The sequence below is a fragment of the Acanthochromis polyacanthus genome, chromosome 3 (genome assembly GCF_021347895.1).
Source record: "Acanthochromis polyacanthus isolate Apoly-LR-REF ecotype Palm Island chromosome 3, KAUST_Apoly_ChrSc, whole genome shotgun sequence".
Lineage (NCBI taxonomy): Eukaryota > Metazoa > Chordata > Actinopteri > Pomacentridae > Acanthochromis > Acanthochromis polyacanthus.
Window position 1 is genome coordinate 32029431 of NC_067115.1, and position 20365 is coordinate 32049795.

The following is a 20365-nucleotide window of genomic DNA, read 5'->3' on the forward strand; positions in this document are numbered from 1 at the left end:
GTCCACAACTTTTTGAGTTATGCTGTTAACAGACAAACAGACACACACACACACACACACACACACACACACACACACACACACACACACACACACACACACACGGACGGACGGACAGACAGACAAACAAACTCCGGTGATTACATAGCCTCCTGGCGGAGGTAATAACACAGTTTTAGATTCTAAACAGGTGTTTCTCGTGTGTAGTCACAACTTTTCCTACAGTCCCTGAAGGCAACAGCTGCTGACGTCGCCAAGGGGCCGATGGGAAACCCGTTGAATGTTTCGGTGGTTTCCTCCTCGCTGTCTTGCCGTCCTCTTTTAAAACACTCTCTCCGTGAGGTATCACGACGGAACAAAGCACTTTATCGGCTTTTTCTGTCGAAGAAACACCAGGTTTTACTGGCGGGCTTCACTGTCATGGCGGGGGAGAGTCTTCTCTAGGTAAGTTTGTATTATAGCATATGTTCAGTTAGCGTATGTTCCGTTAGCATTACCGTAAACCGACTGTTAGCCGGTTTGTAACCGAGTAGTTATCAATAGTAGTTTCTTGTATTATTAGTGGATATGTATAATGCGTTTTTCCTATTATTGTGTTTGACTGACTGATAAACTGCCTTGTTTTTATGCGACCATTTTGGCTTATGTAACTAAGAGATAAGCCAGTTAGCTACTTTATACTGGCCTGGATAGAAGAAAGCAGAGTCAGTACTGAAACATTACTGTAGAGAGATTTACCACGAATACAATAAAGAAGTTAAAAATATCATAAATTTATACACTAAGGAGTTAGAGGTATGGTATATAGACAGGCATGAGTAGTAGATCAGTATTCAGCCACGTCATTTAAATCACTGAACAAATTGTGTGTTTTTCTGGGATAATACTAGAAAAAAAAGAAATAGGATGTCAGCAAAATAAATGAGGGCCTTAACTTAATATACAGTAATGAACAACCATAAATGCTTCACCCAGTGATTAATTTTGTAATCTGTCCATTGTCTTGTCCATATAATGTCTAAAAATAGTGAAAGCATTTTCCTCGTTTGTACTTGCATATATTAGAATAGAATTAATTTTACAGTGGACAGGTGTAATTGTAAGTGAAAGGTTAGAGTACGTTATGCACTACGCAGGGATATGACACAAGATAATAGAAATAAATAATAATAATAATAATACCACTGAGGTATCTACACCTCTTGTAATCCTATTGTTACCTAGAGGGAAAAGTGCAAGGGAACAGCAGACAGTGTTGGAGATTAATATTATTGATAGAGAAATTCATTGAGATTGTCAGGAAGAAAACCTTCAGAGTGGCCACCTCTCACAATTTGGAGGGGACTCAAGTCGTGATGGCAGCATGTGGGAGATTTTAGGGTTGTTTGTCACAACAGAATACACCTGAAAGTGTTACTCAATGATGGAATCACCTTTTGTGTTTTTTAATGAAATCGATCATGTGTTACAGTACAAACAGTAGCTTTCAGCAGCTTTGCCTCTCCCTTTTCTTCTCTTCAGACAGAGGGAAAGCCAAAACTCTGGAGAGGATCCTGGTCAGACTGCAGCCACCATGAGGTGACGACTGTGACGTCTTGTCCTTTTGCTGACTTGAACACATGGCACGGTAGTAAACTGATCCATTACTCTGTTACTGATCTTTGGCACTTTTATAACAATGTCTTGCCTGATTAATCTCTCTACAATTCATAATGCAGCTTTTGTTCATGTGTTGTGCCTCCACAGGATCACTTTGTCCTGCCTGCCAGCCTCCTGGTACTGCAGCGTTTCCCTGTTGTCTCTGGGCTGTGCTCCCAGACAGAGGCTGCTGCTGCTGCTGCTGCTGTTCATCACCTCTATGCTCCTCCTGGCAGTCTACCAGAGGCAGCTGTGGGGCACCCAAAGGCGATCTGGGTCCCATGTCAACAAGTAAGAAGTTACTACAGATCAGAAATGAAAGAAATAGCTAGATAATTACGAACACACACACAATCTTCAAGTGTAATTGACTGTTGAATAATTAAAGCTTATAAAGTTTGAGCTGTATAGGGAGTCTGGCCAGATAAGTTTAAGAGGATGGATGGATGGATGGATGGATGGATGGATGGATGGATGGATGGACAGTCAGTCAGACAGATTTGTGTTTCATGTTAGCTATCTCTAACAAATTTTCCACAGATCTGCAACATAGACTTCCTATGTTGCAGGTGGTATTCACACTTACCATCAACAGTTGCCTTAAAGATGCAAGTGTTGATTTTGAATTTGATCATTCTTGATCCATCTATCCATTATTTATACATTGCTTAATGCTCAGTAGGATAATTTAGAATAATCAATTAACCTCAGCATGTTTTTGGACTGTGGGAAGAAGCTGGAGTACCCGGAGAAAACCCACACATGCACAGGGAGAACATGCAAACTCCATGTAGAAAGATCCCAGGCCCGGATGTGAACTGGGGATCTTTTAGCTGCAAGGTGACAGTGCTAACCACTACTTCACTGTGCAGCTCCACCACAAAATCAACATCTTAAAACATATACAAATTATTGGTAATTTTTAGCAGTGTACACAAATTAACAATAAACTTGTCTATTTTAAAAAAATGATTAAAATTCTTTTCAAAAATGATCCTATTCAGGCTTTTAAAAAAAATATTTATATATCTTACATTTTTCTACTACCTTCTGTTCACCATTCATATAAAGCTCCAGTCAGCAATACGTGTTTATTTCACAATGGTGACAAAATATTCATTGAGTTTTAGATCCTTCAGCAGATTAAAAACATGTGAGCTGAGAGCAAATTGCATCTGATTGCACAAAGCTCAACCTTCATGCACAAATGGGAAAAACATCTGCACCGCTCTTTATTAAACCCTGCTTCAATTACTGTACATGTTCTAAAATGCATACAAAACATTGCAATTTTTTCTCTCTTTTTTTTTCTTTTTAGAAATTATGTGTGTGTTTATATCTTTCTCTGGCTAATATAAAGAACATCTGCAGTCAGTCTCACAAACTGAGTTTGAGTCACCTTGAGCTGTCCAGCAGTTTTCACAAAGCTTATCAACTGTTACCATTTACCAAGAACTTTCCAGTTGAATGTTGACAAGTTCACAGGAAAAATAGGGGGGAGGGAAGTTCAGAAGAGCCTAGAGTTTAACATGATTTAACTGTATAATCTCATCTGTGTGGCTGATTATGAAATGCACCAACAGTTAGAGCAGGTTACAGCATGTTCCTTCATCTTCCTGTAACACTCGATAACCCTTACAGTGTTTTAGTGCTGCTTCACTACGTAGATTTTTTTTAGAGCCATGTTTCCTTCCACTTAGTTTCTGCAACACTCACTGGAAGATAATTTACTTTAAAAGCCCTCCAAATTGTATTTGCCAACTAGACACCAAAAAAAAATCAAGAATGACAGGGCTGCAGAGTAGCTTGGTGGTTAGCGCTTTGGCCTTGCAGCTAGAACATCCCTGGTTCACATCCCGGCATTCATGCATGGAGTTTGCATGTTCTCCCTGTGGATGTGGTGCTTTTCTCCAGGTCCTCCAGCTTCCTCCCACAGTCCAAAAATATGCAGAGGTTAATTGGTGATGCTAAATTGTCTCTAGCAACCCTAATGAGGATTAGGTGTTGTTTAGATATTGGATGGATGGATGGATTTTGTGTTGTGTTTCAATGCTGTATAAAAACCCGGCTTACTGTGCAGGAATATGTTGTTCATCTCTTAATGTGTCTGTTCCACACCAGATACCTCTCTATTGCTGAGTCCATGGAAACTACTGACATAAACAACCCTGCTCTAAATTATGGGATCGTGGTGGACTGTGGCAGCAGCGGCTCCAGGGTCTTTGTGTACTACTGGCCCCCCCACAACGGGAACCCCCACACCCTGCTGGACATAAGACAGATGAGAGACCACGACCGCAAACCTGTGGTCAAAAAGATCAAACCTGGTGAGGAAGGGGCGCTTGGTTGTAGCTGTTCGTTTCTTGTCCTCTCATCGTTCTATGTTTGCTGATAATTAGGGCTGGCCCGAATAGTGGTTTCTGGTCTCCGGATATTCGGGCCCTATTAAAGACGAATATCCAAATATTCGTTCCGCCCCATAATGTCCGTGGGGGGTGGCGGAGATGGCCCGAATATTCGGATCCATTCGTCTGGTCTTCCGGACTGAAGGAGACCCGCATGAGTATTTGGATCCATTTGTCTGGTCTCCCGGACGCAAATTTTGCACACTGCCTTCGTTTTGTCTTCAGTTAAACTGAAGAATTCCCAAACAGCGGAGGTCTTCAGCATCTTAATGTAGCCGCAAGGGGACACAAGCTAGTGTCTTATTGTGCTGGTCCCAAGCCTGGATAAATACAGAGGGTTGTGTCAGGAACGGTATCTGACGTAAAACTATGGCCAAATCAAACATGCAAATCAAATGTATGACTTCCATACCGGTCGGTCAAGGCCCGGGTTAACAACGACCGTCATCAGTGATGTCGACCTCCAGGGTGCCGGTGGAAAATGGACGACTGTTGGTCGAAGGAGGGGAGGAAGGTGTGTTCGTAGGAAGAGAGAGAAGAGGAACACCAAGAGTCTAGGACTGAGAGTAGGGACTTTGAATGTTGGAACTATGACAGGAAAAAGTAGAGAGCTGGTTGACATGATGCAGAGGAGGAAGGTGGACATACTGTGTGTCCAGGAGACCAGGTGGAAAGGTAGTAAAGCTAGAAGTTTAGGAGCAGGGTTCAAGTTGTTCTATCATGGTGTAAATAGGAAGGAAGAGAAATGGAGTAGGAGTTATTTTGAAGGAGGAGTGTGTTAGGAATGTCCTGGAGGTAAAAAGAGTGTCGGATCGAGTGATGAGCCTGAAGCTAGAAATCGAAGGTGTGATGTTCAATGTTGTTAGTGGGTATGCTCCACAGGTAGGATGTGAGCTGGAGGAGAAGGAGAAATTCTGGTTGGACCTTGATGAAGTGATGCAGAGCATCCCTAGAAGTGAGACAGTTGTCATTGGTGCAGACTTCAATGGACATGTTGGGGCAGGAAACAGAGATGATGAGGAGGTCATGGGCAGGTTTTATTATCCAGGAGAGGAACGCAGAAGGACAGATGGTGGTTGACTTTGCAAAAAGGATGGAAATGGATGTAGTGAATACTTTCTTCCAGAAGAGGCAGGAACATAGGGTGACCTATAAGAGTGGAGGTAGGAGCACACAGGTAGACTACATCTTGTGTAGACGGTGTAATCTGAAGGAGATCAGTGACTGCAAAGTAGTGGTAGGTGAGAGTGTAGCCAGACAGCATAGGATGGTGGTGTGTAGGATGACCCTGGTGGTGAAGAAGATGCAGAGGACCAAATGGTGGAAGCTGAAAAAGGAAGAGTGTTATATGACTTTCAGGAAAAACTGAAAGTCATACAACACTTCAATCTGTAAATTTATGCATGAATGATTCTTCTGTTACTGTAGCTGTGTAGCGCCTTTGTGTATTGCAGGCTCATTACTTCTAGTGCATTCTGCGAGAGTATGGATCAGTTATTGATCAAGAATCTGCCAAGCCAGAAACAGCAGAACAGCTCTGTTACTCAGTATATTTGATTTCAGTAGTAATTAAATAACTGGACTGACATCATGAATTTATGTGCAAAATGGGTGGTGAAAGACAGATTTGACCAAACTTTGCTGCAACAATTCCTGCTCTCCCCCCCCCCCCCATTTTGTGACTACAATGGTGCCACTGATGCAGAGCCAGTTAGTCACAACGTGCTCAGTGTTGTTGAACATTTTTGTGCCAGCAGGACAGCCATTTCTGTTCACTGTCTGTCCCTCTGGCTCACTGCCAAGAAAGTGAAAGACAGAGTGTGTGAAAGAGATAAGAGAGAACACACATGGATAACAGAAACAAGTTTTACTTTACAACCCTGTCTGCGATGATTTTTCCTTGTATGGAAAACTTTCTTGTTTTCGTCGTGCGTTGAGCTGTTTATCTATAGTGCTATTTCTGATGACGTTAATTCAGTTAATTAGTTCTATCAGTGGTGAGGACCATTCAGTCTCTGTGTCTTTGCTTTATCTCAATACACAGATTAGATATTCCTGTGTTCGTTCCAGCGGTTAAAGGCTACATGACACATTGAACCCCAGGACTTATATAACTTTCCACATTGAAGTTTCATAACTGACAGAGTCTGCCTGATTATAATTCTAATTTGTGATTTATTACAGTAGTGATCATGAGGGCTGACACTCTCAAGGCCGATATTGATTATTCACAATCAAGGAGGCTGCCAACAAGCACTCTGAACCAATTCAGTGTTTCCTCTAGGATTTTTTTCAGCAGTGGCAACGTAAACAAATGACATTTCACTGCAGATTTTACTTTTGCAACTTATTTATTGAATGGCCAATTTAAAATAGCTTTTTAACAGCTGACTGTAGAAATTATAAATAAAATAAATAAAACTATTTGAATAAGCTCATCTGGAAACGCAGTCAGCAGGTACATCATGATGTATAGATGTTAGTTAAAGCTATCATTTAGTTTACTCATGTTAGTGACACTGAGTTGGCACCGGGCCCGATTAACCTACGCTACTGATATGTTACGTAACGTTAGCTGGCCCTCAATATTTTGCAAATGTCTATTTAACTTGTAAAATATATTGAGTTATCTTAAGCTAATAACATTTCTCCTTTAAGTCGCTGCCCTATTTTCCAAGACCACACTCCTCTGACTCTGACCTGCTGCCTGGATGCTTGACATGACACGCTCTCGCAAGTAATTAACGTCATATTAACCTGACGTATCAAAGAGTAGATACTGAAAAAGATAGTTATCTTTAGTTTACCTTAGTACTCATTAGTACATGACACAATGCAGGACTCTGCTGTGAAGATGGAGACATGCAGCGGTGGTGTATTTTTGACAATTTAAAAAAGAAAAAAATTGGAGGAGCGGTAGCTAAGATTTAGGAATGGTGGACCGCCACTGCTGAATGAAAATAGAGGAAACTGCAATATGTACTTAGAGTAAAAATGAAATCCTGTTAACACAGATTCCAGTAAAATCATCTGTGTGTAACCGATCAGATAATGCTGTAGGTGGGACATTTCTCGAGACCACCGTGTGACGACAGATAGACGACAAATATGCTACTGACAGTTGGAGTAGCATATTTTAAATAAGTTAATTTTATAGGTAATTGAATATAAAAAAAAAGATACTAATTATCAGAAAAATGCTAAATATCAGATCCTATGATCAACCAAACCGATAATCAGTCAATCCTCAGTGATCAGTAGTTTTGGGAATCTAAAATGTAAATGAATAGAACAAATTAATTGTCACTTTATTTTAATCAAAGTCTAACTGATGAATGCGGTTAACTTATATTATTATTGTTATTAGCTTGTGGATTTTCTGTGTTCTTAGAGCAAACATAAATGCCTGAATGAATAGACAGGATAAGAACCGAGCTGGCTACCTTTTAGTCTTTTAATGACACCTGTTCCTCCTCATCTGATTTTTAAACCACAGAAGAGAGTTTCAGTGAATTCAGTGACCACTGTAATTTGTTGTTCTATTTATGTCTCACCCCATCCTGTTTAATTGGATTTTTTTCTATAAAAGAAAGTGAATTCTAGTCTGTTTTGTACCTGAATATTCTGAAATGTATTTGTGTTCTTTCAGGCATCTCCACCCTGGCAAAAACACCAACAAAGGCCAGTGACTACCTCCATCCTCTGCTCAGCTTTGCTGCTGCTCACGTCCCAAAAGCCAAACACAAAGAGACGCCGCTCTACATCCTCTGCACTGCTGGCATGCGGCTGCTGCCCGACAGGTTGATAGAACAACATGTGATAGCATATCAGCTTTTCACACAGTGTTCTTTTAATGTGCATTCTACAGTTTTTTTAATGATCTGTGGTTGATTTCAACATTGTAGTAGCATCTTTTCAAATCGTAATGAAAACTTTCAGTCTTGTTTTTTGTTTTTATCTTTGTGTTGAAGCTTTTTTCTTTGCAGAATTTGCAGAACATCATCACACCTTACATGCTTCTTTTTATTTAGAATTTATGTCAGCACAAATTTAATAAAAAAAAATGTCAGTCATGATAAAGCTCTTGCATTGTGCTTCACTGTTCTCCAACTCTGCATTTGTATGGTTTGCATGCTTACAGTCTCTGTATGTAGTCAACAGGCAGCCATCTTGGAGGACCTGGTCACTCATGTTCCCCTGGAGTTTGATTTCCTGTTTTCCCGTTCACATGCTGAGGTCATCTCTGGGAAACAGGAAGGTGAGGGGTCCTGCTTATTTGTAATGACTTACAGAGTTATGTGAATGAAACACTGTCAGTGGAAGGAATTATTCTTAATTCTGGGGTTTCTAACTGCTGCCTGACCATTTTTTGTGTCTCCCATCGTGTTCCTGTTGCCTCTCGACACACAAGGAGTGTATGCATGGATTGGCATTAACTTTGTTTTGGGCCGCTTTGATCATGCTGATGAGGGTGAGTGTGAAGTTAAAATGTTAAGCTGGCATTTGGAATCATGTCAGATATTAAATACTCCTTTTAATGAAGTAGGAAATATAGGAGCATTACTTCTCTTTTGTGCATTTATGATTTTTGTGCCATAACATTTGAGCTACAGTCAAACGTGCAAAATTGTGAAATCCGTGTTTTTAGAGGACGCCACAGTAGAGGTGACAACAGGGTCTCAAAACCAGCAGCCAATCAGTCGGCGTCGCACGGTGGGCATCATGGATATGGGTGGAGCTTCACTTCAGATCGCCTATGAGGTGCCCAGTGCCATCACTTTCAGCTCACCTCAAGAAGTAAGGAAGCACAGTGAAGTATCAGTCACTGGTGGGAGCCACTGTGACCGAATATTTTCATTATTGACATGTTTAGCCGGTGTATTAGTCTGGAGAGACGTTTTCTTTTACAGCAGTGTAATGTCACAATGTGTTTTTTCAGGAGGAGGCAGGGAAGAGTGTTCTCGCAGACTTTAATCTCGGCTGTGATGTTGAGCACACACAACACGTGTACCGAGTTTACGTCACCACGTTTCTTGGCTTTGGAGGAAACATGGCCAGGCAGCGCTACGAGGACCAGCTAGTGAACAACACCCTGGCCAAGAACAGGTTAGACACTCACTGCTGTGTGTTTTGTGTTGTACAGGCATGCCTCTGTTTGTCTGAGTTGCTCTGTGACACTTAAAAATATCTGCATTTGATAACTAGCTTAACTCTTTGATGCACAAGTGTGTTAAAAATGACCCAGTGAGGTTGTTTTCTTGCAATATCTTTGTAATGAAAAGTTTATATCATTTCATTTTCCCCACTATTCTTCAAAAAATGTTTCTGATATCACTCCATTTAATTTTTATGCTAAATTTTACACTTTTTAAAGAAATTGTATGATTTGTATTACTACCCAAAGCTCTTTATCAGCGATAAAATCATGCAAGAGGTGATGCACAAACTTGTAGGGACGGAGAGCAGCAACAGCTGGAGGAAAGGAATGAAAAAAATTTTGACAAAATGGATGTTGACATGCTTCTATTGTTGTTCTGTGTAATATTCTTCTTTTTAAATTATCAAAATGTTCAGAATTTTTTAAAAAGTGAAAAACAAGCATAATCCACACATGAAATTATTCTTGTGTGGACAAAAATATAGTACAAACAATAATACAAATGATAATTCTGAACCAAAATGGCATAAAAACACCGATTCTTATATGGTTCATTTCTGATCCACTTATGGAAGAGTAGAGTCCAATCACTGGAGCATCTAAGAGTTAAATTATCAAAACATCAAGAGACCAGAGTCTAAATTATTGAATTATTTATCTTCTCTCTTGTCATTTGTATTATTAATGTTATTCAAAATCAGAACTGTATTTTCTGCAGTCACTGAGGATTTACTTTTTGTTTTAACTCAAAATTCTCTGAAGCTTGTAAAAATGTTGTCAATTTTTAGTCAGCATTTCTTCCAACACCAGGTATTGTGAGAAACTGAAATGTTCAGCTGTGTTTTCCTCTGTCCTGTCTTGGTTTGTGCCAGACAGAGGCATATTTTCTTGGAAATCCAGCCAGGTGGCACATTATGTAAAATACAGTTTACATGCTGGTCAGGTCAGCAGTAGCAGTCTGTTGTTTATGACAATTATGTTCATATCTTCAAATGAAGGTGGTGATTCAGTCTTGTAAACAAGCTGTGACCGACAAAGTCTGGCATATTTAATTCTGTCTCAGTGATGAAAAAGTAAATAAATCTGACACTGACTGCAACTTCTAAGGTCTTTTTGTGTCATGTAGGGTAGATAAATTATTTTTAATGTTGTTGTCCAGGTTTCTAACCACACAGACAGGCATGAGTGAGGACAAACCCTACCTGGACCCCTGTCTGCCGGTCGGCCTGTCGGACACGGTCGTCAGAGACAACCGCACGTTGTTTCTGAGGGGCCAGGGCGACTGGACTCGATGTCAGGAGGCTGTGCGGCCTTTCCTGGGCCTCCACAACGGCACCATGTCACCAGGAGGCGTCTACCAGGTACAACGCCTTTACAGTAAATAAAGTATTCAAACACTGGTGTAAGTAGTTTCACTGAGCTGCATGATGGTACCCAGAAACATAGATTTGACCCTAAACAGGCAACATGTTAGTCTAATAGTGGTACAGTGACATGATGAAAATAGCATTTGGTTAGTTCAGAAATTCAAGTCTAGACAAAACCAGGTTCTTTGATGCCTTTCCTTCATTCGATATTCTATTTTAAAAATGAGAGCTAGAGATGGGATTTATGGCTCATTGAAAGGAGCCGGGTGTTGAGGAGTGTCATTGTAACTATGACAAGTACAGTCCATGCATGTTTAGGTCACGTGATTTGGTATTCGTACATAATGTGCACATGCATAACACACGCCTGTGCTCAGCGCACGGTCGTTTTGTTTGTGGGTACATTTATATTAAATGGACACATTCTATGTTGCTGTGGTTTCTGATTGTCATTAGTCGTTCACGTGAATGGAGCGTGGACAGCTCAGACTCATGGGGCACACAGGTGACACATGAAGAAAGCGTGGGCAGTTTGCTCATACAGACTTCTCACAACTGCAAACTGCTGTTCAAACGACTGACTCTTTTGTCACATCTCTAAGGAGAACTGCCGTTATGAACTCATTAAAGTCTTTACTCACTGAACATTCTGACTTTTATTCTTCATAAAGAGAAAATGTTCACTCCTCTGCTTTTTTTCAGGCTCCCATCAACTTTAGCAACAGTGAGTTCTACGGCTTCTCTGAGTTTTTTTACTGTATGGAGGACGTGCTGAGGATGGGAGGACAGTACAACAGTGAGAGATACTCCCAAGCTGCTACGGTATACAGACACTGCAGAGCACCAGTATCAGATTTTTACTTATTTACGGTTGTTGATAGAAAGTTTATCTGTTTGTTTTGGTATATTTAACAGGACTACTGCTCCACCAAGTGGTCGACACTGAAACAGCGCCTGGACAACCAGCTATTCTCTCAGCAGGCCGACATCAGCAGACTAAAGTAAGCTCACTTTTCCAGCTATTTTCATCTTGATCTGAGTCTCTGCTGCAAATGTTGCATGAATGAGGCGGTCCAATGTGTCTTTATGTTGAGTTTCTGTAGGAGGCACTCTTCTGTTCATACAAGCTGGTTGGCATTTCTTTTGCTAGTTACTGTTCAGATTTTTTCCACTGACAAATGACAGTGGTATCCACTGTTTATCACTTTGATTTTTTCCAGAAAGAGCTACCAGGTTATTATTTAACAACACATGCTAAATGGCTTTTGTGAACTTCACCTTTAGATGCATAAATGGGTCAGAAGTGACCCGAAGAGGTCGTTTGTTTGTAATATCTTCGCATGATAAGTTTTTTATAAATTCATATTCTAGATATCCCTCCAAAAACATGTTTTTGATATGATTCTGTTTAAATATTTAAGTTACCTGTTACACATTCAAAGAAATTGTGAAATTGTAATATGTGTATTACTACCCCAAGCTCTTTATCACTGATAACATCATACAAGAGGTGATCCACAAACTTGGAGGAAACGAGTGGAAAAATGTCAACAAAATGGATGTAGACATTATTCTACTGCTGTTCTGTGTAGTATTCTCCTTATTCAATTATCAGAATGTTAAAAATCAGTTATAAAATGAAAAATACACAAATTTCAAACATGATATCATTCTTGTGTGGGCAAAAATATAATACAAATGATTATTCTCAACCAAAATGACATAAAAACACATTAATTCTTATGGGGGTCATTATTGACCCACGTATGGAAGAGTGTAGGGTCCAATCACTGGAGCAGCTACAGGTTAAAATACACCATTTTTATGTTCTGTCAAATCGTATCGGTGACTAATCTTATCATATTAAAAGTTGAACTGTTTGCAAAAAGCATGTTGCAGGTTCTCCACAAGGAGGCGCTGTTCAGTCATTCACTACAGCCTGCCAACCTTTCTTAGTATGAACGTGCGTATTTACGTGTCTCCATGGTTGCTACTAATCTGCTTTTTGTCTGGCCCCGACATGATGCAGGTTGACTCAGAACAGCTAAAGATCCTACTGGGCGGCTGGAAATTGCTGGTTATTTATGTAGATGTCATAATTCGTCCCTGTTTGACCCGTTCTTTCTTTGCTCTTGTTACCTCAGATATCAGTGCTTCAAGTCAGCCTGGATGTTTGAAGTGTTGCACTCTGGTTTCCGTTTCCCCTCCGACTACCCGAGCCTGAAAACCGCCCAGCTGGTTTATGACAAAGAGGTTCAGTGGACTCTGGGGGCGATCTTGTTCAAAACCCGCTTCCTGCCTCTCAGGTAACTCAGCATCTCTTAAAACCTCATGATCAAATATATCATGGTTTAATGTTGTGAACGCATTAGTTGATAGTTTCACTTCGAGGCTCCTGTCCTGAGTAACCTTTGAAGCTTCCAATCTGTTCGTGCCAATCGACTAAAAATCATCTTGAAGTCATTCACAGTGAAATAAAACCCTAAGGTTAGAAAGAAGTATGCAGCTAATGTTTATTCAGGAAATGGGACACGTACCGTGTTAAAGGCCCCGTGTATTATACAATAACGTCCAAAAGTTTGGGGTCACTTAGAAATGTCCTCTTTGGTCTGTGCCGGTTCTGATGTCTTATTTTGAGATCCTTCCGCTGTGTCTAAACAGAAGGCTGCTGGTGTTGTTATGTTCATTAGTATGTGAGGATTTAACATGTGCTGCTCTGTCTGCTCTTGTCTTCTTCTGCCCCATGTGTTTCTCCAGGGACTTGCAGCAGGAAACGCTGCGGCAGAACCACCCCAGCTGGCTGCGCTCTTCTTTTGTCTACAACCACCACCTGTTCTCACTCTGCATCCTGGTGGTGGTCCTGGCCATCCTGCTCTACATCCTGCGCCTGCGGAGGATCCACCAGCGGGAGCAGCGGCAGGCCGAGGCCCTGAACCTCCTCTGGGCTGAAGAGGGAGAGGCTCTCCTCCCCTGAGATGTGATGTGAGGCTTCACATTAGAGTCTGGAGGACAGATATGGAAATTAGTCATCAGAACAGCTTGTGACTTTGGTCAGTGATGATGTAAGAACTGACCCAGGATTTGATTCCGTGGAAAAACATCACAGCACAGAGGCAGTTTAACGAGCCTGGACGTCTCACTCATTTGTATATTCTTTGATTGTGCAGCTTTAAACACAGAGCCCACCTCAGACCGGGCAGTTCTCTGGGTTCACTTCTTCTCTTCAAAACAACTTTGGATGAAAAGACTCACCCTGCATTACCGGATCAAACTTAACTTTATTTACCACCCATTTCATTTAGGATCTAGTTTCTCAGTTCAAGGCCGTCTGGACAGTTAACTGGGATTTAATATCTTCACCGCTGAGCAAGGAGGCCCCTGTGGTGAGGAAATACAGCAATATGAGCTCATTAAGGACTTAGTTCAGGAAATGTCACTTAAAGGGACAGATCAAAAGTAACGCATTCATTTACAGCCCTTATAGGTTTTTTTTTTATTTTTCTCATAGTTAAACTATCATCACCCAAATTAACACAGTCAAAACTTTGGTCCATAACAGAAAACCTCTGAAAGGCTAGCAGAGCATTGTTAGAATGATATAGTGTTTTATTTCATGGTCAAACGACCAAAATCAGACAAAATATTACAAAAACGAGACACTAAATGAAAAAAAATGAGACAAATGTCACAAAACAAAAAAGAGACAAAAAATGAGATAAAAAAGCTGCAAAGCGACAAAAAAATGGACAAATGACAAAAACGAGACAAGAAATGACAAAAGCGAAAAATAGACAAACAGCACAAGTGAGGCAAAGTAAACACAAAATGATACTCAAAACAACACAAAGAAAAACACAGTCACAAAAATAAGAAAAAACACTAGCGAGACAAAAAGGAAACACAAAACAACAAAGATGAAAAACAAAACGACAAAAACATGACAAATGACAGAAGTCAGACAAAAAAACTACAAAAACAAGACAAAATATAATAAAAATGAGACACAAAATGACAAAAGAAGAATGAGCAATCCATTATTTTATTTTATGATCAGAAAAACTTGTCATGTTCTAGAAATTATTTATAGTTTAACAAATTTACAATTTGGAGTTAATGTTTTATCTGTAGTTTTTACACTTTATAAAGTCGTCCCATGGGCTGGATTGGACCCTCTGGAGGGCCGGTTTTGGCCCGCAGGCTGCATGTTTGACACCCCTGCACAGGGTCAAATCCCATGTGTGCATCTATGAGTATTGTGTATTTCTGGACGATGATGATAGACGATTGCACGGTTAGTCGTTTCAGTTCTCATTATGTTCAGTAATTGGCTCCGGCTGACATTAGGAAGACGTGTTTGTGTTCTTTTTCCAGGCCAGTTTCAGTCTGAAAAGTGGACTGTTCTTTGCAGTGTTTTAGTTTGGTGCTGCTCATGTGTTGCTCTGGGTAAAATCTAACCCACACATTCCCTGAACGCAAAAATCCCCCCCCATCGACCCCTAAACCGGAACCCTAACACCCCACCCCCCACCCCCCCGGCTACAGATACACAACACACACATTAAAAACATTAACTTTCTGTACAACCAGAATCTAGTGCAGGAAGAGGCAGCAGAGGCCCGACAGTAGGCAGCAGCAGCGAGGACGTCTTTGTTGTATGCTAACTGAACGGGCGCCAGATGTTTATATGGACCACCCAATGTGAGACATAGATTGTGTACATACACGCCTGGATGCTGTATGAACCATACGGCTATAAATCAGTGCCTGCCTCATTTACTAAAAAGGGTCCAATTTAATTCATCAGAGCTTTCACAAAAGCAACAACTCATTCGTACTCATGACATGTTGACACAAACCCCAGTTACGAGTTGTTTACAAGTGACTCCAACGTTTCATGAGCACAGCTTTACGTAGCATGCTAATGGAACTGAAACTGTGAATGGTTCAGATCAAAGCACAGCTGAGGTTAGAAGAGCATTCTGGTTTGTTTCACATCAGTGTTGTGGCTTGTTGGGTCATGCTAACTGTAACGAATGAAGAACTGTTAAACATTGCCATCCGTTTAGACCAGGGGTGTCAAACTCAGAAACTTAGTTCAAGGGCCACATTCAGCCTAATTTGATCTCCAGTGACCAGTAAAATCACAACATAATAACCTATAAATAACTACAGCTACATTTTTTTTTTTGTTGCTTTAGTGCAAAAATGTTTACTTTTAAAGAATTCTGCTTTTACAAAACATCATGAACAACTGGAAATTTGTTAAGAAAAATAAGATAATTCCACAACATTTTGCTTCAGTTTATGATTTACACATTACAACTTCCAGATCACAGTTTATCTACAAAGAACCAAACATTTAGTCACAAGTATGTGGAAATGAATGATGTAGTATTTTACTTTATGATCAAAACGACATAAGTGAGACAAAAATAGACAAAAAAACAAGACAAAATATGACAAAAACAAGACACAAAAGAACAAGGAGCAAACTACTATTTTACTTTCTGATCAAAACAACTTGTCATCGTCGAGAAATTATTTTAAATATATAGTTTTCCAAATTTACAATTTACAGTTAGTGTCTTCTCTGTAATTTTTGCACTTTACAAAGTCGTCCCATGTTCCAGATCGGACCTTCTGGAGGGCCAGTTTTGGCCCGCCAGCCACGTGTTTGACACCCCTGCTTTAGACGGTGCTTCATGTCCCCAACTAGAAGAAAAAACTCAAACCTGCGGGACCGAACACTCAGCTCTCTTAGGTTTTTGTGAGCTTCCAGTCCACAACATAAAATGATGAGAAAAAGCCGATGCAGTTCGCTTAAATGACTCATGGTGACTCATATCTTTCTACTTTCAGTCAGACTTGAGAACAGATATTTAAAATGATGAGTATGAAAACCTGCTTTCTGTGATTAATCGCCCCACCCACTAAACTCAGTTTCCCCAAATCTCTTCAATGGAATTCAAAGTTTGTTTGACTTATAAAGCCACAGAGGCCACATTAATGATTGAAAATATACAGTAACTCTCCCGTCATAGCGGTCTGGAAAGAGCTGAACCTGAAAACCTGACAAGACCGTCTAGAGTGAAGAAAAGTATCCGTTCATAAATGGTTTGACTGAAACACGTTATGTGTTTTCCTGACATCTAGGTTCATCATTTGTGAGTTCAGATTTGTCTCGCTATCAAGTGTCTCCTTCCCCTTAATGTGTCCACTACTGTTCAAAAGTTTGGGCTCGCTTAGAAATGTCCTTATTTTTGAAAGAAAGGCAGTTTTTCAGTGAAGATGCTGCAACGGCTCCACCAGCAGATCTCACAGAGTTACAGCAACAGTCATAAAAGTAAATTTTACATGACTTCTCGACATGCACCGGCCGGCAACGACTGCAAAGTCATTCTCACTGCAGGATCCAGCTTATGTCAGTTGTGCATGGATTCATCTTGTGGGGCCTTTTAGCCCTCAGTGTCGCCTTACAAAATGCTCTCTCTGGCTGTACAGCCTCCAGCTGTTACTATCTTGGCTAATTTACTTTCCAAAATCTTTACCCTGAGCAAAACTCACTGAACCCAAGTTAAAGGATCAGTTTCACCCAAACGTGCACTGCTGTTCAAAAGTTTGTGATCACTTAGAAATATCCTTATTTCGGAAAGCAAAGCAGTTTTTTCAGAGAAGATAACATTAAATGAATGATAAATCCAGTCTAGACATTGTTAATGTGGTAAATGACTATTCTAGCTGGAAACGGCTGATTTTTAATGTAATATCTCCATAGGGGTACAGAGGAACATTTCCAGCAACCATCACTCCTGTGTTCTAATGCTACATTGTGTTAGCTAATGGTGTTGAAAGGCTCATTGATGATTAGAAAACCCTTGTGCAGTTATGTTGGTACATGAATTAAAGTGTGAATTTTCATGGAAAACATGAAATTGTCTGGCCAACCCCAAACTTTTGAACAGTAACGTACGTGCAAATTTCAACCCATCCAATGAAAAATATCTTAATTGCTAAAAAGGATTTTTGTAAGGTTTCATTAGCGTCATTGAATTTATATAAACCCTAAAAGTATACGACACAAACATTTAATATCTCACAGAAATGGTTTCTGAAACACTTCTACTGGAGGCGTTAGCTTCACAAGCTAGTCAGTGCAATCTGTGTTGCTGTTAGTTAACACACAAACTTAAAGCTTCGATGCAAACAGAATCATGACTGATAAACATCTGTGTGTATTTTCCACAAAAAAATGTCTTCTAGAAAAGTTAGCAGGGAAGCTACTTGTTCATACTGTTAGCATCTGTCCGTCGGCTTTGCCCATATCCTTTAGAGGAGTGTAGGGCGTACTTGACTGCAAAATGACTGCAAATAAGAAAACCAATGAAGCTGTCCTTGTTCCACCCCAAGTCATGGTGACCGTTACCGCCATCTAGCAGCTGAACAGTTCATTGCAATGAGGTGAGATCCCAGTGGGCTGCCATCAAAGACTGTTTCATACACCTCCGTCTGTCCCAATGGGAGGATTTCCTCAAAAGCAATCCAACACGCCGATGATTTCAGCTGCAGAACTCTGGCCTCATATTGTGCTTTGATGCTTGAACGCCACTGTTGTCCTGCCAAGACCCCCGTCCAGCGCAGATTTTTATCAGAGCAGAGATGGAGCCAAGAGGCTTTTCAGCTGAGAGATCTGCTCAGCGTCTGGATTGAGGCGCTGAAAGCAGATGAAGACCCCAGAGGCCTGATTTAAGCAGACGGCATTTGATTTTTCAACACAATAACTCAGAGAAAGGGAAGAAACTTGTTTACTGGGACACCGCAAAAAGTACCGGACAGATCTCAATATGTGAGATGAACGACTTAAAAGCCATTTTTTGAGGAAAAACAAGCCTTACCCTAAAAAACGATTGTGTTTTCTTCATTTTCTGTGTCTACTGTAGTTCCTAGATGTAAAATGAAGCCGGTGTTTGTGTTTTTTAGTGTCATGTTGTGTGCTGACAGGCTGGTCCAACAAACCATGACGATGCAAATGTGTGTCTGAGCAGCACCTGGTGAAACTTCCTGAGGAGTTTCATAATCTGTTGATCCCACAGCGGGAGACTGTTTTGAAATGTTTGAATTTACGATTTATTCTTACTGGTTCTATTCAGAGGCATGATTCATCAAACTGAGTGATGATGACTTCATCCTTTCATAAGACAGGTTGTAAGCTGTACTGTGGTGCTAATGCGAACGATGTGTTGTCAGAAGAGAAGGGAAAGTGTTGGAGAGCTTCGTAAGATTGAAGCTAAAGCTGTTCTAGACAGTTGTTCTCTTTTCTTCTTGTCTTGACACAGATGAGTCCTGACATGTCCTTGTCAAACTGTCAACAGGAGCGTGTTAGCCTTCTGAAATACTTTCCACCTGTGAATCCTCAATCAGTAACAGCATTCCAAAGTGATACTTTATTATCGAAAAGAATCAAGAACTGTAAACCTCTCTCTGATCCATCCTCATGTGGATTTTAGTAATTCTGCTGCTTCTCTCATGTTTCAACTCCTGACAAAGGACCAATCGTTGACTGTGTTTTTCCAGAGCTGGGCATTGTGCAATGTTGAAGACTAATCAACTGAACGGGATGCTTGATTTTTTTTTTAATGTTTGTAATTGAGGTACCTGGAACATAAATGTGAACAGAAACTATTTCAATCCAATAAAGGAATCCTTTTGGAATAAAGTTTGGACTTTGCCAGTTTGTTCCCACAGCAGACAGGACAGGAGGTGGTTGAAATTAGAATTAGAGTGAATTGAAGTGCTTGGTGGTCTGCAGTGTCGCCCTGCAGCTAGAAGATCCACAGTTCACGTCCATCTTTCTGCATGGAGTTTGTATGTTCTCCCTGTGCATGCGTGGGTTTTCTCCAGCTTCCTCCCACAGTCGGCTGTGGCTCAGGTGGTGGAGCGGGTCATCCAATGATCAGTTTGATTCCTGCTCTCACCTAGTCATGTGCTTGGGCAAGACACTTTACCTGCCTTGCCTTCAGCGCTGCTCTCACACTGGTGTATGAATGTGTGTGAATGTTGGTGGTGGTCGGAGGGGCCGTAGGCGTGGATTGGCAGCCACGCTTCCGTCAGTCTGCCCCAGGGCAGCTGTGGCTACAAATGTAGCTTACCACCACCAGAGTGAGAATGTGTGAGTGAATGAATAATGGGTCCATTGTGAAGCACTTTGAGTGGCCAGAAAAGCGCTATATAAAGCTAATCCATTATTATTATTATTAAAAACATGCTGAGGTTAATTGTCCATAGTTGTGAATGTGATTGTTTCTCTATAAGGGTTATTCCACAACTGGAGGAAATTTGGGTTTCCACATTTTTGAAAAATAAACCTTCTCTTTTACAATTTTCTGCTCCATATTCATCAATAATAGGAAATGAACTATCAAAGGCTTGATTGGCTCAGCTTACACATCAGTGGTACCATTTTTATTCCATGTTTTATTTGTTGTTTACTAACCCTACTCTAATCACAGTAACAGAGTTGCTAATCCATGCTAATGTTAGCTTTTTCTCAGCAGTAGAAGCTAGATATTTAGCTAGCTGTTACTGCTGACCAAGAGGACAAACTGACTGATGGAAAACAGTGAAAAGAATTTGTCTGATCCTGATAATATGAGGAAGAGCGAGACATTTAATGAAGTCTGACAATGTTATGAAAATCTGAAAAATAGAAGTGAGGACATAGCTTGGCTCGCCTCATTCTTTTGGAAAACTGTTTGGTGATGTTAGTTTTCTTCTTCTGTCAGATAAAAAGGTTATGCTGA

General features: G+C 40.5%; 1 protein-coding gene across 1 annotated transcript; it reads left to right on the forward strand.

Moving 5' to 3' along the window:
• Nucleotides 1–212: 212 nt before the first annotated feature.
• Nucleotides 213–19281, forward strand: LOC110960435 (ectonucleoside triphosphate diphosphohydrolase 7-like). Its single transcript, XM_022207671.2, has 14 exons — nt 213–444; nt 1522–1627; nt 1747–1929; nt 3760–3965; nt 7693–7843; nt 8198–8301; nt 8455–8514; nt 8692–8840; nt 8983–9149; nt 10361–10562; nt 11271–11390; nt 11484–11569; nt 12713–12874; nt 13326–19281. Exons 2-14 carry the CDS (start codon nt 1620–1622, stop codon nt 13540–13542), a joined length of 1815 nt encoding a protein of 604 aa, XP_022063363.1. The 5' UTR covers nt 213–444; nt 1522–1619; the 3' UTR covers nt 13543–19281.
• The last annotated feature ends 1084 nt before the right edge of the window (nt 19282–20365 follow it).